The sequence below is a fragment of the Aethalodelphis obliquidens genome, unplaced genomic scaffold (assembly GCF_003676395.1).
Source record: "Aethalodelphis obliquidens isolate GAN/ISIS:26980383/991018 unplaced genomic scaffold, ASM367639v1 scaffold51, whole genome shotgun sequence".
NCBI lineage: Eukaryota > Metazoa > Chordata > Mammalia > Artiodactyla > Delphinidae > Aethalodelphis > Aethalodelphis obliquidens.
The window spans coordinates 11,105,633-11,128,627 of record NW_020837995.1 but is presented as its reverse complement, the minus strand read 5'-3'; the positions used below and the strand labels follow the sequence as shown (position 1 = coordinate 11,128,627).

The 22,995-nt window shown below is 48.8% G+C and overlaps 3 protein-coding genes across 20 annotated transcripts in view; 2 read left to right on the top strand and 1 right to left on the bottom strand.

Annotated features, from left to right (window-relative positions):
• STRC (stereocilin) overlaps positions 1-6,853 on the top strand; it is a 17,094-nt gene extending 10,241 nt beyond the window's left edge. Inside the window, exons 19-30 of the mRNA XM_027084134.1 lie at positions 1,666-1,801; positions 2,212-2,408; positions 2,600-2,690; positions 2,913-3,069; positions 3,677-3,846; positions 4,483-4,638; positions 5,401-5,543; positions 5,735-5,883; positions 6,113-6,210; positions 6,307-6,454; positions 6,650-6,779; positions 6,820-6,853. Coding sequence (XP_026939935.1) covers positions 1,666-1,801; positions 2,212-2,408; positions 2,600-2,690; positions 2,913-3,069; positions 3,677-3,846; positions 4,483-4,638; positions 5,401-5,543; positions 5,735-5,883; positions 6,113-6,210; positions 6,307-6,454; positions 6,650-6,738 — 1,534 coding nt within the window. The 3' untranslated portion in view covers positions 6,739-6,779; positions 6,820-6,853. The remainder of the gene's footprint in view (positions 1-1,665; positions 1,802-2,211; positions 2,409-2,599; positions 2,691-2,912; positions 3,070-3,676; positions 3,847-4,482; positions 4,639-5,400; positions 5,544-5,734; positions 5,884-6,112; positions 6,211-6,306; positions 6,455-6,649; positions 6,780-6,819) is intronic.
• Positions 6,854-7,046: 193 nt separating this feature from the next.
• LOC113608101 (creatine kinase U-type, mitochondrial) lies at positions 7,047-13,442 on the bottom strand. Of its 5 annotated transcripts, none has more exons than XM_027084139.1 (10): positions 13,050-13,442; positions 11,993-12,302; positions 11,168-11,366; positions 10,871-10,966; positions 10,274-10,495; positions 10,043-10,128; positions 9,810-9,933; positions 7,818-7,952; positions 7,489-7,614; positions 7,047-7,290 (listed from the first exon to the last, which is right to left on the bottom strand). In XM_027084139.1, the coding sequence occupies exons 2-10, from the start codon at positions 12,139-12,141 to the stop codon at positions 7,177-7,179; spliced, it is 1,251 nt and encodes a 416-aa protein (XP_026939940.1). In that variant the 5' UTR covers positions 12,142-12,302; positions 13,050-13,442; the 3' UTR covers positions 7,047-7,176. The 5 variants fall into 5 exon arrangements, with proteins under 5 accessions (XP_026939940.1, XP_026939941.1, XP_026939942.1 ...); XM_027084140.1 differs by having other exon boundaries at positions 13,143-13,262; XM_027084141.1 differs by lacking the exon at positions 11,993-12,302 and having other exon boundaries at positions 13,050-13,233.
• A 3,068-nt stretch (positions 13,443-16,510) lies between these two features.
• Positions 16,511-22,995, top strand: part of PPIP5K1 (diphosphoinositol pentakisphosphate kinase 1) — a 49,539-nt gene continuing 43,054 nt past the window's right edge. For 3 of the 14 annotated variants that reach the window (XM_027084129.1, XM_027084131.1, XM_027084133.1), the window contains exons 1-7: positions 16,511-16,591; positions 20,561-20,735; positions 21,167-21,362; positions 21,808-21,898; positions 22,124-22,209; positions 22,509-22,663; positions 22,797-22,898. In XM_027084129.1, coding sequence (XP_026939930.1) covers positions 20,589-20,735; positions 21,167-21,362; positions 21,808-21,898; positions 22,124-22,209; positions 22,509-22,663; positions 22,797-22,898 — 777 coding nt within the window. In that variant the 5' untranslated portion in view covers positions 16,511-16,591; positions 20,561-20,588. Of the gene's footprint in view, positions 16,592-16,663; positions 17,362-20,180; positions 20,278-20,560; positions 20,736-21,166; positions 21,363-21,807; positions 21,899-22,123; positions 22,210-22,508; positions 22,664-22,796; positions 22,899-22,995 lie in introns of those variants that run through there. The other 11 variants (XM_027084124.1, XM_027084130.1, XM_027084125.1 and 8 more) reach the window with 7 other exon arrangements.

Below are 22,995 nucleotides of genomic sequence, written 5' to 3'. Positions count from 1 at the left end.
ATATATATATATATATTTAATATTTATTTATTCGGCTGCGTTGGGTCCTAGTTGCAACACATGGGATCTTCATTTGCTGCGTGCGGGAATCTTTAGTTGCAGCATGCAGGATCTTTAGTTGTGGCATGCGAACTCTTAGTTGCAGCATGTGGGATCTAGTTCCCTGATCGGGGATTGAACCTGGGCCCCCTGTATTGGGTGCATGGAGTCTTAGCCACTGGACCACCAGGGAAGTCCCCAAGCAATCTTATTATAACCTAGGCCACATTAATAGAGGTAGAATATTTAAAATGAGAGAGGTAGAAGTTCCCTGGTGGCCTAGTGGTTAGGATTCCGGGCTTTCACTGCCATGGCCCAGGTTCAATCCCTGGTCATGGAACTGAGATCCCACAAGCCACATGGCATGGCCAAAAATAAAAATAAAAATAAAAAATGAGGAAGGTAATGATTCAATTCTGCCCCACAGGACTGTAGTCTGCTTAGGGAACTGTGTTCTCAGAGGAGTAGGTAAAGATAAAATGTATGAAGCATGTGATAAATACCTTCAAATACCCCAGGGGCTATCAAATAGAAAATAGATTGGCATGTTTCTGAATGGCCCCACTGGGCATGACTAGTACCAGCGAATGTAAATCAGATTTTTATACAATATGAGGAAAATTGTGGTAGTGAGTTCCTGGCCACTGGAGCTATTCAAGCCTAGTCTGGATGGCCCCATAGCAGGAATGTTGTAGAGCAAATTCAAGTATGCATGAGGAGAGAGAAGACTAGATGAACCTAAGGCGGCTCCTAAACTAGATACTCTAGGAGTTTATGAGTATCTCACTCACAGGCTTCTTTTCCCATTTTGCCCCCATGCTTACCCCATTGCCAACTGAACTGTAAGTCAGAGTAGGAAAAAGCTGGTGTTGGTCTTTCTGAGAGGTGACTCCATCCTTACATTTTTATAGACCTTCCCACAGATTTTGGCTTTTGTACTACTTGTTCCAGTTCCAGACTTGGCAACCCTAGATAGAGTACATGGTGTCACTTCTGATTTTTTGGCAAAATGGCTTTTTAAAAAATGCCTTTCGAACCTATTTAAATATATTGGTTCTTGGAGATAATTTAGAATCCCAAAGACCTGGATGAGGTGAAAGATCCTGGACCATGAGTTGGAAGACCCGCGTTCCTCATTTGTGAAAGAGAGATGAGAAAATACCTCTCTTACCCCCAGGTTTTGCCATAGGATCAAATGAGATAATGCCTAAAAGAACTTTGTCAATTGTATAGTCCTATACGAACGAGAGGGGACCTTCTCACAATAAGTAGAGGAAGGGTCGTACTGTGGAAAACAGGAACTGAGAGTAAGACCCCACCATGTGATCTCTTTGAACCTCAGTGTTTAATAAAATGGGGGAGGGGACTTAGTGATACTTAATATTTGGGGCTTTTAATTCCATTAGATGAGGTAGGATTGTTTGTTACTTCTCAAGAAGACTGGAAATACGTCACTCCCTTTGTTCTCTCCCTGCAAGCACTGTGGTGGGAACTGGATCTGGGGCTTCCTTTCCAGGGCCACAGGGTTTGGTCTAGTGTTACCTCTTGTCTGGGCAATGTGGCATTCTGTGGTCCCTTCTCAACTTGGCTCAATTCTGAGTCCCCCCCACTGTCAAACTGCTATAGGATCCGGCTGATGGACAGACTGTCCAGTGAATCCATTATGTTGGTGGTGGAGCTGGTACGAGGCACTCCAGAGCAGCTGCTGGAACTGACCCCACCCCACCGGGCAGCCCTGGCAGAAAGGGCACTAGAAAACTTGGTAAGAGTCCACACCATCAGACTCAGAACTGTAGCCTGGGCCATTCTTACCACTCAGACAATGCTCTCTGTCTTCTAGGCCCAGACCTGAACTTTTGCTGCCAAACAGGTTTTTGTCTACAAGGCCTTAGCCCCTAGATCTACCTCTGTGTTTATTCCTTGATAGTCTGCTTCATGTTTCTTGTCCATATCCCTTGGAGTATAAGAATTCCTTGGATTCCACCTCCCAGTCTTCCTGCCTGCTCCTGTTTGGGCTCATTGTTTAGAAAAGTGAACAATGACAATGAACTTCATAGGGTCTTGGGTTGGGAGCTGGAGGGAGGCAAGGTCAAAGGTCTTGGTGTCTTGATCAAAGAGACTGGTCCTTTGAGACAGCAGTGCATTGTCCCAAGGCCTGATGCCCCTCTCCAGGCTCCAAAGGAGACAACAGTGTCAAGGGAAGTGCTGGAGACATTGGGTCCCTTGGTTGGATTCCTGGGGATAGAGAGCACACGACGGATCCCCCTACAGATCCTGCTGGCCCATCTCAGTCAGCTGCAGGGCATCTGCCTAGGAGAGCCATTTGCCACAGAGCTGGGATGGCTGCTGTTGCAGGAGCCTGTTCTTGGGTACGGACCTCCGGGAACTTCAGATTCTAACTCATTCTTCACCCACCCTCTCAACCACCCTTATCAGTGGCAGCCCATTCAATATGCTTGAGGTCCTTGGAGCCCTGAGTCCCCAGTCCCAGCATGTCTTTCCTCTTCCTTCTCACAGTTCACTCAGCATCCCAATCCCTGATCTTCTTTCTGTCCCTCAGGAAACCAGAGTTATGGAGCCAGGATGAAGTCGAGCAAGCAGGACGCCTAGTATTCACTCTGTCTCCCGAGGCTATTTCCTTGATCCCCAGGGTGAGGTGAAGGAACAAGGGAGGGAGTAAGAGCAGAGAGGGGACTGGGGAGCTGGTTCCAGGGAGCTAAGACCAAGGAAGTTGAGGGCAAAGGGTGTGAAGCCCAAATTTAGCAGTGGTGGGGGGGGACTGCTAAAAAGAGACAGGACTTTGGAATTACAGCTGTAGCAGCTGGCCCTGACCTGCCCGGCTCTGCCCACCCTCCTTCTACCTTCTCACCCAGGAGGCCTTGGGCCCAGAGACCCTGGAGCGGCTCCTAGAAAAGCAGCAGAGCTGGGAGCAGAGCAGAGCTGGACAGCTGTGTGCAGGGCCACAGCTCACTACCAAGAAAGCAGCCCTGGTAGCTGGGTTTGTGCGGCCCACCGCAGAGGATCTCCCAGGTGAAACTCCCCACATGCCCATACATGTAGCATGGTATACAGGAAAGAGTATCCAGCAATGCAGTCAGACTTGTGCCCTTTAAGCAGATTTGTATAACTTCTCTCTAGGCTGGGGTTTTCTAACCTCTAAAGCACAGAGGTGTGAGGGATGATCTTCAAGGTCTCTTCTAGTTCTAGGGTTCTATAGCTCTGGGAATTTATAACTCATTATATTTTTAGCCCAGGACTCCCCTTTCCCTGCTCGCTTATCCCTGTTAACAGCTAACTCAGCTCTAGGCTTGATTAAGCGTGGAGCTCTCTCCTGGGAAGACGCTTAGGATGGAGGAAGGTGACACTGTGGGGCTAGGGACCTGGGTTCCAATCTAGATCTGCCATTCAGTCCTTGAGCAACCCCGTCGGTCTTCCATCTATACAATGAGGGGCTTGTCCTCTCGTCACTTGTTCTAATATCGAGTCCTATAAATCTCACACTGTAGTAATCCCTTGAGCCATGCTGCCCATATTGCCCTGTCCTTCAAAGGTTGGGGGGGGGTCATTCCATCTATAGCTATCTCTCTGGGCATACTTTAGTACTACACTGACCCCCGGCCCTGCCTTCCCCCTTTAGAACCTGTGCCAAATTGTGCAGATGTACGGGGAACATTCCCATCAGCCTGGTCTGCAACCCAGATCGCAGAGATGGAGCTTTTAGACTTTGAAGACTGCCTAGCACTGTTTGCAGAAGACCCAGGACTTGGGCCTGAGGAACTACGGGCAGCGATGGGCAAAGCAAAACAAGTTAGTGATGGAGAGTCCAGTTGGGGTTGGAGGTGGAATAACATGAGGAAGCCGGTTGGGTGTGATATGGAACACAAGGGAATGGATAGCTGGGTGAGGGGTGGGGGACAGAGGAGATAAAAGAATTAGAGGGTTTGGATCCTGAGTAGGAAGTCAGAGGGGATGAATACTGAGGGAAGGAAGCTATTGAAATGGGTAGAGGGACTAGAGAAGTGGTTACCAAACTTTAGTGTGTATCAAAGTCATCTAGGGAGCAGGTTTTTTAAATGCTTATTCGAGGATCTCATGCTAGACTCACTGAAGAAGAATCTCTGAGGATGGGGTCTGGGCATCTGCATCTTAACAGTCACCGACCGCCCCCAAACCCCAAGAGTCTGGTGCACGTAAGAGTTTAGAACTCATGGACTAGAGTCTGCTATTCTTCACTACTGAGATTCTAGAGTCTTTTAATAACACCTTAGTCAGAGGAACCTTAATCCAGTCCTCTCATTTTACAGTTGAAGAAATTAAAGACCCAGAGAAGGCAAGTGATTTGTCCAGAGTTACACAGCTAAGGTCAGAGGCAAAACTAAGACCCAGCATTCTGACTCTTAATCCAGTGCTTTTTCCATTCACACTCTTCCTCTCTTTCTCTAGTTGTGGGGTCCCCCCGGGGGATTCCGTCCTGAGCAGATCCTGCAGCTGGGTCGGCTCTTAATAGGCCTAGGAGAGAGGGAACTACAGGAGCTGAACCTGGTTGACTGGGGTGTGCTGAGCACCCTGGGGCAGATAGATGGCTGGAGCTCCATCCAGGTAACATCTTCTCTCCTCTCTACCACCTTCCAAACACCCATCCCACAGATACAGGCCTCTAGGGCATCTAAAGCCCAAGGAATTTCTTTCCTGTGATCCTGCCTGGCCATTCTTTCTATCTTTTCCTAATACCTCATACTAGTAGCCTTAGGAACTCTGTGATTTATTCACTCTGAGGCCCTGGACACATAATACTTCCTTCTGCCTCCTTTCCCTTTTGCCTTCTTTTTTTCCATCCTTCTCTTTTTTGGATCCTCAACCTTTCCCATGGCCATTGGATCTTCAGGTCTTTTTTTTTTTTAAATAAATTTATTTATTTTATTTATTTATTTTTGGCTGCATTGGGTCTTCATTGCTGTGCGTGGGCTTTCTCTGGCTGCGGCAAGCGGGAGCTACTCTTGGTTGCATTGCATGGGCTTCTCATTGCGGTGGCTTCTCTTGTTGCGGAGCACGCAGGCTTCAGTAGTCTTGGCTCGAGGGCTCAGTAGTTGTGGCACGTGGGCTTTAGAGCACAGGCTAAGTGGTTGTGGCGCACGGGCTTAGTTGCTCCGCGGCATGTTGGATCTTCCTGGTCCAGGGCTCAAACCCATGTCCCCTGCATTGGCAGGCGGATTCTTAACCACTGCGCCACCAGGGAAGCCCGGATCTTCAGGTCTTAATAATAAAAAATCCAGTAGCACTTGTCCCTTCCCTAAGCAGTTGCCCATCCCTGACTTCCCCATGACTTCTCTCCTTACCCTGTGGCCTCCACCCCCACCCCAGCTCCGGGTTGTGGTCTCCAGTTTCCTGAAGCAGAGTGGTCGGCACGTGAGCCACCTGGACTTCCTCCACCTGACTGCACTGGGTTACACGCTCTGTGGACTTCGGCCAGAGGAGCTGCAGTATATCAACAGTTGGGAGTTTAGGTCACCTGTGGAGGAGGGTGTGGGTGGTGGTCCTGAGGGAAAAGTGGGCTCACTGGGGAGGGAAGGATCATGCAGGAGTGGTCCCATGGAGGAAGGGATCTCACCTGAAGCCATTTCTACCATCAGCTCATGACCATGGACCCTTATCACCATGGCTGAAACCTTCTCCCTTCCTTCCCACTCTTCCACAGCCAAGCAGCTCTCTTCCTGGGCAACCTGCATCTCCCATGTTCTGAGGAACAACTGGAGGTTCTGGCCCAGCTCCTTGTGCTGCCTGGTGGTTTTGGCCCAGTCAGTAACTGGGGGCCTGAGATCTTCACCGAAATTGGTACAATAGCAGGTAGGGAGACTGGGCCACTGATGCTGCTGGTTGTCAGGGGTTGGTTTCCATACCATGGATGGACTGGTTGGAGGACTGCTCTGGAATTCTTAAGGTGGGAGTCTGAGAAGGTATTTAGGTAAGAGGTTGGAGATGTGTTGGGGAAGGTCTATGGTAGGATACCTTGGGATTATCTGGAGAAGGCCAGTATAAGATAACATTTGCATGCCCATCCCACTTGCTTCAACAGCTGGAATCCCAGACCTGGCTCTTTCAGCACTGCTGCGAGGACAGATCCAGGGCCTTACCCCTCTGGCCATTTCTGTCATCCCTCCTCCGAAATTTGCTGTAAGTATTGATGGAGTGGGGTCTGGGGTGACCACAAGAGAGCCAGGGCCCAACAAGGGCTACAGTGGATGTCCTGATTCTTGCTTCCACCCCTAGGTGGTGTTCAGCCCCACCCAGCTATCTAGTCTCACCAGTGTTCAGGCTGTGGCTGTCACTCCTGAGCAAATGGCCTTTCTGAGTCCTGAGCAGCGACGAGCAGTTGCATGGGCCCAGTATGAGGGGAAGGAGACCCCAGAACAGCAGGGTGAGTTCCCAACTGCACAGCTTGACCCACCAACCCCTGACCCAGAATCTGAACCCTAACGTGGTACTGGTTGGTTCACAGAACCCTTCAGGGAGGTCCTGGAGTGAAGGGATCTACAGGCAGATAGTTTCCAAGTATCAATGGCTCCTGTGGAGCAGAGCTGTGATATTCTTTCCATTCTCTGTCTCATTATAGGTCGAAGCACAGCCTGGGGCCTCCAGGACTGGTCACAACCCTCCTGGGCCCTGGCATTGACCATCTACTTTCTTGGCAACCTGCTATGAGCCTGTCTCTGCAGTTAAAGAGAGAGATTGTTGGGAAAGACATTTTTTTTTGTTTTTTTTTGTTTTTTTTTTGGGAAAGACATTTTAAGTAATAATGAATAAAGTGCAAATGGAAGTGCAATCTAATTATCCTCAGGAAGCTGATGAGGAATATGGGTAAAATGCTAATGCTTTCCACCCACCTGAGAATCAGTGTTCCTGGCATGCCATATCTGGAGTCTCTTTCCATCACAAATAATCCCACTGCCTTTTTTTTCTTCTGGAGGCTAGTTCCTCCTCATCCCACCATTAGAAATAACACAACTGGAGCGTAGCCAGTAGTCTTTACTAGGACAGAGGGAGTGAGGGGGGAAAGGGAGGATCCAGAGTAAGGAGAATGGGCCACTGTTAGAATGGCAGAGGTCCTGGGAGTCTTGAGTCATCTGCTAGGGATGGGAGTTAATGCTTGTTGGGGAGAGGCGGAGGGACGCGGATATCCTGGCCTCTCTCCAGACGCCGTTCACAGTCAATCAAATAGTTTACTCCATCGATGACCAGCTGCACCAGCTCCACCTGAAGGACACTAACCCTTGATCTCTGCTTGCCACAATCTGACTCTCTTCCGCACTGATTTGACTGCTCTGGGAACTCGTTTCCAATTTCCTCCCCACTCAACCTGAATTTCATTTCAGATTCTATTACATTCCTGAGGCTCACTCCCTGTCACATCTCAACCCCCACAGACCTATCCCGAATCCCTAAGAATCTCACCTCTGACTTGCCCAGTCGGTCCAAATTAGAGATGTCAATGATGCCGCCTGTGGCAGCTGTGTCCACTCCTCCAGTTCCACGTTTTTGGAGTCTTAGGTTCTCTAGGATCTTTGGGAAGCGGCTATCCTAGAGGGGAGATAGAGATTGGGGGGCAGGGTCAACAGAGGCAGAGATTGGTCCGACCTGAAAGAGCCCTGAACCCACTCAGAGCTCTTCCCCTTGACTCTTTAGCTACACTATGTCTGCTCCTTTCCAAAATGCCCAATCCCTCCCACCCATACACAGCCACCTTCCTCCTTCACAACCCTCTAACTCCACAACTCCTTTACTTTGCTTAGCAGGGGCAGTTTGATGTGCACTCCTGCCCGAAGTCCAGTGCCTAGGTTAGATGGACAGGTCAAGATGTATCCCAAACGCTCATTCCACATGAACTCCCAGCCACGCTCCTGGATCAGCCGCTCCACCTGAGTGCAGAAAGGCTCTGTTAGTGAAAAGTCAGGGATATGCTAGCCTTCCCTTAGCTAGACCCACAGGAACTCTAGAAAATATGTCTAGAAACAAAGACTTGGGATGTGAAAGAATGACACTGATTTTTTTTTTTTTGGTGGAAATGGCTCATTATCATGCATAAAAGATAATTTTGATGTTGCAAGCCCATAATGATGAGATTGTGCAAAAATATCCTGTGTGGAAGAAGAGAAACCTGAGGGAATGATGCATTAAGGATGATCTAGGGAGATGAACAGAGGTGGTAAACTGAACTGAGAAAAGATCGATTATTCAATGAGTTCTGCATGCATTGACATCTTTACTTTGCTAATGAGCCTAGAGCTTGGAAGATTCTTTCAGCCAGAAAATGAGGTTGTAGGCTTTGCAACAGGAAGAGGCAAGGGAGCCTGTTAACTGTGGAAAGAGCACATGTGAGAAAGCAAGAGGAAGGTGAAAATGCAGCAGAAGAGCCGGATTCATAGTTGTGGAGGGTGGGGGAGGAGTGTGGGAAGCATGTTTTTGTCTCACGTAAACATCCTAATCATGAAGATGACTATTAAGAGTTGAAGAGACTGGAGATCTGCCGGAGTTGATGGACATGAAGACCACTACCTAACCTGAGTAAGGGGACGCTGTTCCTAGTTCAGAAAGAACCATGGCATAGGGGGATATTGTATATGATGAACAAGGGGAAATTCTTCCATCTAGAATAGTAACAGCAGTTAACACTTAGGGAACACTTATTACGGGCCACGCACTTTACATGCATTATCTCACTTAAACCCCACAACTTAAAATGTAGGAAGTCTTACTCTCCCAATTTTACAGATGAGAATACTAAGGCATATAATTTAATATGTTACCTATTACTTGCTAAAAATAACAGAAACTTCCCAGCCAAGATCTAAATGGAAGAGGAGCTCTCTCCCTTTACAAGTTCAAAATAGAACTGTATACATGAGAAAATACAATAAGGATTGGGTTTATGGGGATTTGTAATCTGGAATTGAATATGGAGACCTAATCCATATAGGACTGAGGATTCAGTTCAACTCCTCACGCAGAGCAGCGCATTTTAGAACTTAGGCCATTCCATCCTCCACCTTCCCTGGTTTCCCTCCTACTCTCAGCTTAAAATCTAGACATGCTACTTTAGCAAGAATGACAGAATCCAGAGTTAAGGCCTACCTTGGCTCCCAACTGGGTGGTTACATTAGAATCATGAACATACCAATCTCTCACTCCTTACATCCATCCAGGCTTAAACCTTTTCCTTATCTGCACATCCCACCATCCCACACCACACCCCCCAGGCACTGAGCCACCATCTCATTTATTCCTTCTTTGCATTATTTGGCAACTGCTTTATTTACTTCCTTAGACTCCTGACATTCTTTCTCTCTTCCTACTCTTAGGGTGACCACATATCCTGGTTTTCCCTGGACAGTTCTGATTTATACCTCTTGTCCTAGAGTGATTGGTGGTGATCCTTTTCACCATCAAAAGTATCCTGGGTTGGTTGATAAATTATATGGTCAATCTACCATTTTTCTTTTTCTTTTTTTTTTTGTGGTATGCGGGCCTCTCACTGTTGTGGCCTCTCCCATTGCGGAGCACAGGCTCCGGACGCGCAGGCTCAGTGGCCGTGGCTCACGGGCCCAGCCGCTCCGCGGCATGTGGGATCTTCCCGGACCAGGGCACGAACCCGTGTCCCCTGCATCGGCAGGCGGACTCTCAACCACCGCGCCACCAGGGAAGCCCCAATCTACCTATTTAAATTTGTTTTTTCCTCAAGTCCTCCCACCTAGTTCCCTTATACACTCTTCTCCGACCTCTTTGAGGCCTCGGCAGAATCTTTCAAACACTTTCTTCATGTTGCCACCCTTCTCCATGGAGATGACCCGTGTATGATCCTCCTCATTCACCCAGATCAAGAAGCTCTTCTCATTGTTGTGCCTGAAGGCAGGAGAGAGGGAGGGACAGGGATTAAGAGGCAGGGCAAGAATTGGGGGAGATAGAAAAAAAAGGGCACTTATAGGGGCAGGGGGTAAGCTAAGCCTCATACCAGATTCCACGAGCATCTGGCCAGTCTCGAGCCATTCCTGCTGCGGTCAATAATGGGGACACAGGTTTATCAAACAGGAAGTGGTCCTGGGGAGAGTAAAGGGACTTGGGTTAAGAATCCTCACAGTAGCCCCTGGGCTTCTCAGAGCCCATCTACCTCATCTGGCCCAGCCTCCCCTGACTCTTCTTTCCATCTGCCCCTCCCGCCCAGCTCGCTCTCAAAGCCCCTCACATCAATTAGCTGCTGCTGCTCAGCCTCTGTCATCTCACTGAGCCGATAGTAGCGTCCAGCCAGGTCACCCTTCAGGCCACTCAGTGCCTCCACCACAACACGCTCCACCTCTCGTCGCTCTGCCCGGGTGCAGGCTGGAGGCAGGCTGAGACCCCGGATACTTCGGCCAGTTCTGACTCTTGTGGACAATACATACCTCTCATCAAAGTAGCCAGAACGGATCTGGGGAATCAGAGAAATTAATGTAAGTCACAGAAACACAGTGGATGGGAGCTGAGGGCCTTTGGGAAGGAGAGACCTTAAGGACTAGAGGGGTCCTCATTGCCTGCAATGGAGGAAGCCCATTGGGCAAGCACTCCAACCGAAAGGGCGTTGTAAACCCTCCCCCAAACCTGCCCACCTTGGGGGGTGGCCATTCTCATCCACCCTCTCCTCTCTACAGAGGCTGCTCCTGAACATACAATTCTTTCCCCAGACAGACTAAAAGCTCAGCAGTATAATGACTATGAGTCAGGGTATAATTATGGTTGAAGGGACTGGAGAAACAGAATGTTGTATATAAGGCAATGCAAGTCAGAAGTGGAATATTCGACCTACCTTGCTGGCATCCAGGTCAGTGGTATGTTTCATCGTCTGGGGGTTATATCCATTGTGTCGCTCTTGGATCACAGGGTCAAACAGCTCAGCAAATACCTGAGGGGCAGTTCAGAGGAAGAGGGTGGTTAAGGAGAGGGAATCCCTTCCCAAGGTTTAGTTGTGGATTGATTTCACTGGGTGAGAAAACATGAGTATGGATGGTCCAGTCTTAAGGGTAAGTGAGGTCTTTAGGGGAAAGGAGCTGGGATTACTGGGGAGATAAATTGGGTCACCAGGGGAACTCTGGGGGCCCCCTACCTCATAGGTCTCCTCATCACCAGCTACCATGCCCACAGTCTTGATGAAGGGGTGGCCAGGGTTGTCCACGCCAGTCTGGATACATTGATCTAGCGTCCAACCAGTGGGTGTGGTCTTGTCGCAGAGCCGGGCATAGACTGCTGGGGTCAGGTGACTGGCCATGCAGTTGTTGTGCTTTCGGAGGTCTGGGTACTCAGCACTAGGGAGAGGGTACCAGTAACCATGGAGGGAGGGCACAGGGGGCCTAGACCCAGTGCACTCAGCTGGGAGCATGTCTGGCTTTGTTCCTTGGGAGGAGGGGAGGTTAGAGGGAGCTAAACCTTGGTAATCTCATCAGGGACTTTCAGGATCTATTCTTTCCCAAGAGTTCTAGCTTCCTCTGGCTGGAGGCTCAATTCTCCCAGACCTGCTCAGTTCTTTCCTCCCATGGACACAACATTAGGGATGGGGGGAGGGGAAAGACTAAGGAGGGGAATTCAGGAAACGGGAGAGAACAGCAGGAAAAGGAGATGGAGGAGAGCGGAAAGGATAGTTCCTGGTCTCTCAATTAGGAATTTGGGCAGGGTAGGTGCAGCCAGAACTCACAGGGCCAGAGCTGGCTTTGGGGGTGGGAACTGCGGGCTCCAAGTCCTCAGGAATGCTTTCACCTTATGGTTTTGGCCTCCATCCCCACCCCCACTGAGGTTTTCAGACTGTCCAGCGCCTGTACTCCAGAGCCTTCGTGACTATAGCCCTTCTCTATTGCCCAGGTCCCCATCTCCATCCCCGTTAGCAACTACTCGTCCCCCACCCCCACCCTCACCCGGGCGCCTGAGACACTGATACCTCGGGGGATACAGCCTCCGTCGTTCGCCGGCGGCTCGAACAGGTTCCGAGCGGAGAAGAAACCCAGCGGCTAGAGACCCAGCTCCAGCCAAAGCCAGGAGTCTGAGCCCCGGGCGGGCAGACAGGAGACGAGAGAAGGGACCAGCCATGGCTTGAGGGTCTGGTTACGGAATCCCGGAGTAGGAGCTGGCTCAGGGCAGGAACCGGGAGGGAGGATGCAAACAGGCTGACTGAGAGCCGGAGGTGGGTGCGAGGCTGGAGCCGAAATGGAGGGAGGCTGGAGCGGGAGTGGAAGCCGGTGCCGACCAGGCTGCAGGAGAGGCGCAATGAGCTAGCGGCGGTCGGGCGCAGGAGAGGGAAGCAGAGCTGCAGTCTCCAGGGGTGGGGCTCATGCAGGCCCCGCCTTCCCGCCTGCCACGGCCCTAGGTGTGCGGGGGCAGAGGGCAGGCACCACCCACCAGGTAGATTAGGAGGACTGGAGATTCGCAGCCCTAGGCCGGGGAACGGGCCCACCTGAGATGAGGTCGCCCAGATTTCAGCACCAAGTAGAGGACAGCACCCAAGGGGACAGGAGAGACCCGAACACCCTTCCCCTAAGCCTCCCGGTTTAATAGGAAACCCGTTTCGTCGCCCTGTGGGTGTGAAAGCGTGACACTACCCAACCTCTTCTCGTTTTTTCGGCCTGCCTCAGCAACCTCTCCATCTTCCCAGGGGAGGCGGCCTCGGGGAACAGTGGAATAAACACAGATACCAGAGGAAGACAAAGAGAAAGCACACAGGCAGACGCTGAGAAAGACACCAGCTGCCTCAAGGTCACCTTTTCCTTAGAACCAGGAAGAGGACCAAAGCTCCTCCCTGTCACACCTGTGCTCTCCTTATAAGGTTGTGGAAGGATTCCGGAGAGAAATCAGGGAAACAGGAACTCTTACCCCATCTGTGCTGTGTTGCCCGCCCCCACAGTGCCCCCAAGTCTGAAGCCCTGCTCTGTCCTTCCTCCACTTCTCATGATCCCCCACTTTTCCCCCTCCTCTGCCCTCCTCCCCATCTCCTACTTCACCTTTGATCTTTTACTTCTCAGAGTCTTTTCCAGGCTCCGACCAGTTTGCTGCTCACAGGACTCCCTCTGAGTATTCTCGGCAGGCTTGCCTACCTGTTGTTTGTGCTGGGCGTGGGGCTGGAGTTGGGCAAGGAATTATTATGCTTTCTTCTCCTCCTCTCCCTTCTCCCTGCTCTCTGTAGCTCCCAGTTCCTGAACTGAAGGAGAGTGTAAGGTGACGTGAAGGGTGTGGCGAGATGACGAGGTGTAGGACGGAAACAGGCAGGCACAGGTCCCCAACTGCCACATGTGTTTCCTCTCTTGGCTCCCTAATGCTGTTTAATCCAGACTGTAAGGAGCGGTGTCCAAGGGCATGGGGTCACCAAGGAATCTCTGCCTTCCACCTGGTCCCTTCTCCTCCTCCCTCCTCACAAGGTGCATATTCATATTTGAGAGGGCTTTGTTCCCATATCTCCAAGTGTGACTTGGGTATGACTTGACCTTTGTCCTGGTAGAAGGAGAATGAATGCTTGGAGCTGAAATAGAGATGTGGGCTTCAGTATGGAGGGTCAGTTAAGATGGGGTAGGCATGGTGGCATTAGCCCATTCTTTCAGGTATTGATGATAAAATATTGGCTCTCTGTACACGGATGCCGAAACGAGATACAGAGACAGAGTTTTGGAGGAGAAAGAAATAGTAGCTTTATTCTTGGAGGGAACACAGCAGGCTAGCACCTCAAGAACTGTGCCCCCCTCCCTGTGGAATAGGGAGTGGTCTTCTAGTCAGGGCTCATGGTGGGGGGGGGTAGGTGATAAGGATCAAGGCAGTGACTGGGCTTACGTTCTTCTGATGGGTTGGTGGTGAGGTAAGTAGGAGTCAGCAACATCAACCTTCAGGTTCCAGCTGCTCTGGCGTCTGTGGGCAGCATACCCACCTGGAGGGGGTTTCAGTATCTGCAAGACAGCTCAAAGATATCTTTGTGTGTGTCTGTTGATGGGGAACCAGGACCTTACCCCAAGGCTGCACTAACTGTTTCTCTTGATTGTTTCTCTCTTGTCTTGCATCCTCTCACTTCCCTGATTAACAACTGCTTGAACCTGCCTATTGGAAGTAGGGAAAGGTCATGGAGGCTGAATGAAGGCTATTTCCTGTAATCAAAGACATGGGGGACACAGAAAGTCTTTGTGCCCAGGAGCCCCACAGGGCCCTGCTCAGTATCATTACCTTGGTGAACCCACAAGACAGCAAGATACTTGTTAATCTTAAGGGAGAGGATCTGAGAAAAAGAAATTCCCTTCAAGTTGTCCACTGGCCTCACTGATGAGACCCCACTCCATCCCTTTACTCTCATTTCATTCATTCCTCTCAGGCTTCCCTAGTGCTCCTTTTCGTTTCTTCCTCATTTGTGGGTAGCCTTAGTAGCCAATTACCTCTCTTCCAGGTCCATCAGTTCCTTCTTCTCCTGGTAAGAGAGCAATAATCAGAGAATAGATGGAGTTCTGCAGTTGTGTTACCTGAAAACTGGGTTCACCTTTTGGTGGGTGTCAAGCCAATAAACCCAACCAAGCCAAAGATCAGGAGAAGGAAGGATTTATTATTACTTGCCACAAGTAAGGAGAACACCAGGGATCTCTCCCAAAGCAGCGTCTCCCCGAACAGCAAAATCTGGGAAGTTGGGCTTCCCTGGTGGCGCAGTGGTTGAGAGTCCGCCTGCCGATGCAGGGGACACGGGTTCGTGCCCCGGTTCGGGAAAATCCCACATATCGCAGAGCGGGTGGGCCCGTGAGCCATGGCCGCTGAGCCTGCGTGTCCGGAGCCTGTACTCTGCAACGGGAGAGGCCACAACAGTGAGAGGCCTGCGTGCCGCAAAAAAAAAAAAAAAAATCTGGGAAGTTTTCAGCTAAGGATACATGCATATTCATGAAGGGGTGAAACCGAACAGGACCCTATGGGGCTCAAAGATGAATTATTATGTATATCCTTTAAGAAATCAGGGCCCTGCCCCAAGACTGCACTGTTGTTTCTTGACTGCTCCTCCCTTGTTTCTGCATTCCCTCCCTTAAGATCATTAATTACTGAGACCTGTTCAAAGGCAAGCATTGTGGCCATACTTATATCACAAAATGGCTTAGGCCAAAATGGGTTCTCTTATATCAAGAAAGCCATTCCTGGTTCTCTTTCTCCGGTGACCCCCTAACCTACCTGCTTACACTAGGGACAAAATGGAGCAGGACGCTGTGCATCCCTCCCAGGTACAAATCCCTCTGTGTCCCTGTTTCTTGTTTGTAAGAAATAGGCTTCATTCAGCCTCCTTGACCTTTCCAGAGTTTCAAGGGCAGATTCAAACAGTTGCTAATCAGGGAAGGGAAGGGATACAGAAACACAGGAGGGACAATCAAAAAACTATAGTGCAGCAATTAAAGCAGGATCTTGGTTCCTCCCAGAGGAATATTCATAACAATATCCTTGAGTTCTTCTGCAGGAACTAACCCCACCTCCCACATGGAAGATGGTAACTTCAGGCTGAATAACAGAGTTCTGGAGCACCGCCCTGTTACCTCACCACTAACCAATCAGAAGAAGGTCACATACTTGCAGCCCTCACCCCAAATTTTGCCTATAAAAACTTTTTCCCCAAAACCATCAGGGAGTTAATGGGGTTTTTGAGAACAAGCCACCTGTTCTCCTTGCTCGACCCTGCAATAAACCTTTCTCTGCTCCAAACTCTGGCCTTTCTGTTTGTTTGGCCTCACTGTGCTTTGGGCACACAAACTTGCGTTGGGTAACAGAACTTGGAATAGTCTTGACCAGGGAAACCTGAGTGAGGATGCAAAGATAATAACAATACAAACATACACAAAATGCTTTCATATAATCAGTACCCTATGAGTTAGGGTTTTCTAGTCCCACTCTCTCACAGGTGACAAAAGAGGGGCTGAGGGAAGTTCAATGACTTGTCCAAGGCTGCACAGCTATTAAAGGCAAGAGGGCAAGCAGAGTGTGGAGATAGGAATCCACTTGTTCAGTCTTCCAAGTCCATCCATCGTCTTGTCTCCTCCATAAGTAAGTCTCCTTTCCTTCCCTTAACTTTCTGATTTGTTTCTGTCTCTTTGTCTCTAGCCTCCCTTTCACTCCTCTAGTCCATTAACATTTGCAACGTACATTTATTGGATCTCTACGTCTATCATATCCCGTTTTATTTTACAAAACGAACAGAAGACTTGGTTTTGTCCTCATGGAGGTGCAATGGCACAGACTCTGCCTCTTCCTCTACATCTCGCTTCCCCCCACTTCTTCTCACTGGAAATTCTCTGTCTAGACCAAGCATCTGGACTGTGGCGACGCAGTTAGAAATCAGAAAATGAACAACAGGTTGCACTTCCTCCCCAGAACCACTAGAGGCCACCATCCTCCGCGCAGAAGCGCCGGCCAACGCAGCCTGACTCTGCTGCCGGTGCGCGCCCTCCGCTGATTGGTGGCGCCGAAGAGAAGTCGTGCTTTGATTGGGCCGCTGTCAGGTGTCGCTGCCGGCAGGTTCGGGTGCGCGAGCGCAGGGAGGCGGGTGAGTGAGGGCCGGGGGCGGTGGGGGAGTGGCTGGGGGCTGGGGGCGGTATCTGAGGGGGTGGACTGGGTAGAGTGGGCTCCTTCGGTGCCGAGGGCCCTGGTTAGGAGCGGCTGGGGGCAGCTCTAGAAAGAGACCCAGCGGAGAGGCCTCAATGTCAGCGAAGGGAGAGTGAGGCGAGGAAGGCGGGGGCGGGCAAAAGGCTAGAGGAGTCGGGATGGGAGGTGGTTTTCGTGACCCGGAGCTGAGTGAGGAGAGCGCAGAGGAGGGGGTCAGCGAGAGAAGAGATGGGCGTGTGAAGGTCTGCGTGAGGAAGAGGGGGTCCTGCTGAGCCAGGGGAGTCTGCCGGGGAGAGGGTCAGGGCGGGCAGGTCTGTGTGAGGAGGCGTGGGAGTGGAGTCAGACCGGAGGCTCGGCTGGAGGAAGGGGTTGTTGCAGAGGAGAGAGAAGGTGAGCCTGGAGGGAAGGCAGGTTGGGAAGGAGTGGCTCTCAGACAGTCTGTGCGGGGGAGCATTGAGGGTTCCATATAAATTTGTTACCAAGTGTGGTGACTCATCTGAGGGTTTGAAAGGCTGTTTAAGGCTGGGGAGTCAATGAGCGACAGGATTAGTTGTATTGTTGATTGGATCGGTTGATTAGTGATGTAGGAGGGGGCAGTAGTTAGGGGAGTCAATGAAGAGTCCTTTTAGTAAGTTGGGGAAAGAAGGCAGTATGAGTGAGTTGATACCGAGAACAAGGGCATCAGCACAGTTCATCAGTGGCAGAATAAGGGTATGTATGAAGCATTAAAAACTGCATCAAGAAGGAGAGAAGGGGTCCACTGTTGAAGGAGATAGTGTTTATGGCCTGAGGAGTTTTAACTGTGTTGGAAGTATTCCCGCCTGACCCTGTACTGACCTTTCTCTTTCATCACTGATGGAGCCCTCCATCAAGTGCAGAAGTGCATGGTGGTTAAAGAAATTAGAGGATTAGGAAAGCGCCCTAAATTCTAAGGGATAAAAAAGTTACACAGTTTACCCTCCCTTCAGTCCCTTCTCTAGATCTGATTTAACATAGATGTTCCTGAGAAGATTGCCCACCTGCCCCTCCCTCTCTCCTTACCTATTATACTGTCTCCTGCTTCTTCCCCTCCCCTCGCTCCCTTCCACACTGATTCAGGCCCCAGTAAGACTGCCCTTTAGCCTACTGTAGAGTCTGAAGTTTAGAGTCTGAAGTTTTCTTTTGCAACAAAGTATTAGGGGAGAGGGGGAAGGGGAGAAGAGCACAGAAAACAGGGCAATGGCTCTTGGAACACCACATTAAATCCCAGCTTCTCGCAGAGGTACATCTAAATAAATCCTGGCTTATTTCATAGCTATTTCTGTCAGGCTTCTATTTCTGCTTTGTTAACTATGAATTTAGACCTTTCATCTCTCTTCAGCTCCATATTTGTGAACAGATTCTCCTTTGCCATTCAATTATCATCTCCTGTTATAGAGTTATAATAGAATTTCAAGAATGTGGCAGTGTACATTCAGTAGAAAACCAGGAAAGACCTAGTGGAAGAAAGTGTGGAGGGTTAGGAATCTTAGAGAAAGCTCCTGCTTCAGAGAAAGGATAAAGCGTGCAACAAAATTCTGCTTGCTTAAACTATACAGGGACCTTGGGAATGTCACAAGTCATGGAAATTGGGTCAGGTCACGAAAAAGGATTTCAAAGAAACAGGCTACAATCAGGAGGAGTGTGTATGTATAAGACCTGCAGTGTACAGCTGAAAACGTTAAGCCTAAGGAGAATGTTGTGCCCTCACGGTGGTTGAGCAACAGAGAAAAGCAGATGGTGAAGACTAGAAAGGTCAAGATCTATATAAAGATTAGCTATAACTTTCTAATCGAAGCTGCAAACTCACTTGTAATGGAAGCGTTTAAAATAAAAATACGGAAAGTAAATATTGAAGACTAAAAACCTATAAGACTAAATTACTCCATTTACTTAAGGAGTTTGTGGCTTTCATTAGAGCCATTGGTCAGTATTTCTGAGAACTTTTGCAGAATGTAGAAAATTGCAGATGTGACTCAATTTCATTTTTGGAAAAAAATAACAGATACCCGTATCCCCACAATTTAGTATTAACAGATGTTAACCATTTGTATATTTGCTTCAGAGTTTTCTTAATTGAAATAAACATTATAGGTAAGGTTGTGAGGTTCCATTTGAATCCTTCTCAGTTCTGTTTTCCCCTCTGCTCAGAGGTAACCACTATCATGAATTTGATGTCTTTCTTTCCCGTCTGTTTTTATACTTCTAATTATGTATACAGCCATAAACATATGTAGTATTTTTTATTTGTACAAGTGGAATTGTCCTGCATGTATATTTCTGCAGTTTGCATTTGGAAGCTGTCCATGTTATATATAGCTTTGATTCATTTTTTAAAAATGGAAATATAGTTAATTTACAATGTGTTAGTTTCAGGTGTATAGCAAAATGATTCATATATATATATACATATATATATATATATATATATATATATATATACACACACAAGGTATTGAGTATATTTCCCTGTGCTATACAGTTGGTCCTTGTTGTTTACCAATTTTATATATAGTAGTATGTATATGTTAATCCCAAGCTCCTAATTTATCCCCCGATTCATTTTTAATAATTGCTGTTAGTCAACCATTTGTAAACACAACATTATATTTATCCATTCTTCTACTTGTGACATCTGAGTTGTTCTCGGTTTTTGCCATTACCAGCAGTAAGGTTATGAACATCCCTGCAAATGTCTTTTTATGTGGGAGAGTTTCTCTACAGCGGAGTTTCTCAACCTTGGCACCACTCACATTTTGGACTGGACAATTCTTTGCTGTGGGGGTATATCCTATGCATTTTAGAATGGTGAGCAGCATCCTTGGCCTCTACTCACTAGATGCCAATAGCATCTCCCCAGTTGTGACAACCAAAAGTGTCTCCTGACAAATGTCCTTTGCACAGTATAATCACAGTTTGTTAAGAACCACTGCTGCAGGTGTATGTATGCAGAAGGGGAACTGCCAGGTTGTTCTGACTTAATTTTAAGTCTTAAGATATTCTCACTGATAATGGCTCTAGGCAGGATTTTTTTTCCGTTGTAGCTTCTGGTATGAAGGACCTTGGGCTAGACCAGCCTTGTGTCTGTTGTACCCTGAGATGGTAGAGAGAAAATTGAAATTTCAGTTTGAGAATGGGTTGGAGCCTGTTGTATGGATGCCTGTATCCTCAACTTCCCAACTAGCACTAGACCTCTTTCCTTGAACAGATTTTCTGGAACTGAGCATCTCTCTTTTAAGGTAAAGCAGGTGAAGGAGAGATGGGGCATAGGGGATTTTAATGTTCTGATTTAATGTTTAGAACATAGGGTGCCCTCAGTCAATGCTTTTTTGAGTTAATCCTTGGTAGGAATGAAGATAGGGGTTAAGAGCAAAGGCAAATGAACTCTCTTATTCCTCTGCTCTTGAATTAAATCACTGAGTTCAACACTACTGTGGGGAAGTGGAGAAGGGCCAGGAACATTTTGGAATGAGTCCAAAGTTGAAATGTCACTCTGACCTTCTCTTCTGGTAGGAATCAACAGTAGCCTTCCATGAGGAACTGCCTTTCCCATTTGCTGCTGGAGTTAACGGTTTTTCCTGCTGGCAGAATCAGGGACATGCCAGCACTGTAAGGGTTAATCTACTGATCCTCTTACCAGTCTCATGGTTGGGGGTGGGGTGAGCAGGGAGGAAAAGGGAGACCTCGATTTTCTCTTAGGGATCTTTAGTCATCTCAAGTCATAGCCCACATGCCTCCTTTCCTGTTGATCCTTCTCACCATAGCTTTGTTTCCTGTTTCCCCTAGTCCGCTTGTAGTTCCCTCTTATTTTCTCATTCCCCATCCCCCATCCCCATGCACTGCCATGGGGCTTGGATTCTGAACTAACAGGGATACATACCCTCCACTGCAGAGCGGGATGAGTGGGTGCTCCGGCGGGGATGTGGTCATTGCCGGCCAGTGAGGGCGAGAGCGCCACAGCCCACTTCTTCCTTGGAGCTGGAGATGAGGGGCTGGGCACCCGTGGAATAGGCATGAGGACAGAAGAGAGTGACAGCGAGCTCCTTGAGGATGAGGAGGATGAAGTGGTAAGACCAGGGAAAACGATGTAACTTGGTTCTGGGACCCCTGTCATAGTTGAGATTCCATAGGATGGAGACACCTCTCCCCATTCTTCCCAAATGCATAGACTCCCTGTCATAAACAGGCCCTATTCTGATTAAGGGGAAGGGCAGTGGAGATTGGTTAGATTGCCTCTCTTTGAAGCCCCTACCCTTATGCCCTCGTCCTGTTGTCTCATTATTATTGGTTCTCCTACTCTTCTGCCCGAGTACACATTTCCTACTGTGGCAGTAGGAATACCTGCAGGTACCCCAATCTAGGCCTAAGTTAGGAGATAACCTTAACCCCATAGGTCCAAAGTCCTGGCAAGAAACTGTGCCCTAAGGAGATGAAACAGTGTGTTCCCTGATAGGGATGGTTTAGGTGGGAAGTACCTGACAGCACTTCCTCTCTGTAGCCTCCTGAACCTCAGATCATTGTTGGCATCTGTGCCATGACCAAGAAATCCAAGTCCAAGCCAATGACCCAAATCCTAGAGCGACTCTGCAGATTTGACTACCTGACTGTTATCATCCTGGGAGAAGATGTGATCCTTAATGAACCTGTGGAAAACTGGCCATCCTGCCACTGCCTCATCTCTTTCCACTCCAAAGGTTGGTGTGTGTGAAGGAAAATGAGAAGGAATGGTGTTGGGAATGCTGGACTGGGAAATGAGGCTCTTACTGTCCAATAGTAAAGAGGCCATCAGCTCTTCCCAACACACTAGGGAACAGTGCAAAGGGGTTTGTTCTCCCTACATCTTGGAGGAGTTGCCGGTGGTAGTTTAAAGCCCATATTTGAACCTCAGGACAGCTCTAAGATTCTTAGGTCTCTGACAGAATTGGTCTTTGGAAGGACCCTAAAAATAATTTCTGTTTTACTTTTTTCTGATGGATATTCTAGACTTGGGAAGTTGGGCAGGAGGATGAGTGCTGGGTTGGATGGGTAGTGGAGCTCAGTGGCAACTAATAGCTTTAATATGTTTATTTCTCTTGCTGTTTTCTCACTGTCTCTTTCACTTTCTTCCTTTGGTCTCTCTATTTCCTTTCTCCATCCCAGGCTTTCCTCTGGACAAAGCTGTTGCTTACTCCAAACTTCGAAACCCTTTTCTTATCAATGACCTGGCTATGCAGTATTACATCCAGGATAGGTATAGCTTTCTGTTGACTGGTGGGATGGGTGGCCCTGAGATCATGCCTGTTTAGAGAACCCACTCTGGGAGGGGCAGAGTCAAAGAAACATGCTTAATTTTTGTACCATACCCTGTTGAGTTCTGTACACGAGTGTCTCCCAATTCCTGAATGAATGAAATCCCTAGCCTCTCCCCTGGTCACCATCCCCCACCTCTCCCAGCTAATTTATTCGGGGGTGACAGGAGGGAGGTGTACCGGATCCTGCAGGAGGAGGGTATTGATCTGCCTCGATATGCTGTGCTCAACCGTGACCCTGCCCGGCCTGAGGGTGAGTACCTGGCCTTGTCCAGTCCTGCCCTGCTTTCTACGACTTAGCCCAGTTCTCCTTCCTCTAGACGTCTCCTATGTACCACCCGGCTCAGTGAGGCTTTGGTTACTGGATTATGGGTAGAGCTAGAGCCATGGGTCTTTGGACAGAACTTTGGACCTCTTATATAGATATTAATTACCATATCTATTATTAAGATATGGTCATAGCAATTTGAGGGTTATGGAGATTACAACTCGGAGAAGTGGGAGTTGGAAGTATTCTTAGGCCCTAGGAATGACCACACGCCTACCTTTCAGAGTGCAACCTGATTGAGGGTGAAGATCAGGTGGAGGTAAATGGAGCCGTCTTTCCCAAGCCCTTTGTGGAGAAGCCAGTGAGTGCAGAGGACCACAATGTTTACATCTACTACCCCAGCTCAGCCGGAGGAGGAAGCCAGCGCCTCTTCCGTAAGGTATGGGAGACATTTGGGCATTTGAGGAGGCAGAGAAGTAGAAGGGCGAGAATGAGGTTGTGGGGAGGGCAGCTGGAGGATTTGGGGACAAGTTAGAGGCAACTTTTTCTTTTCCTTCCTTTTTCTTCTGAAGATTGGCAGCCGGAGCAGCGTTTACTCTCCTGAGAGCAGCGTCCGGAAGACAGGGTCATACATCTATGAGGAGTTTATGCCAACAGATGGCACAGATGTCAAGGTTATGGTGGATACAGGGATTTAAGAGGTTATAAATGTCTGGGTGGGGTGGGGTGCTTGGGAAGCAAGTGGAAGTGTATGGAAGTGGTCGTAGAAAA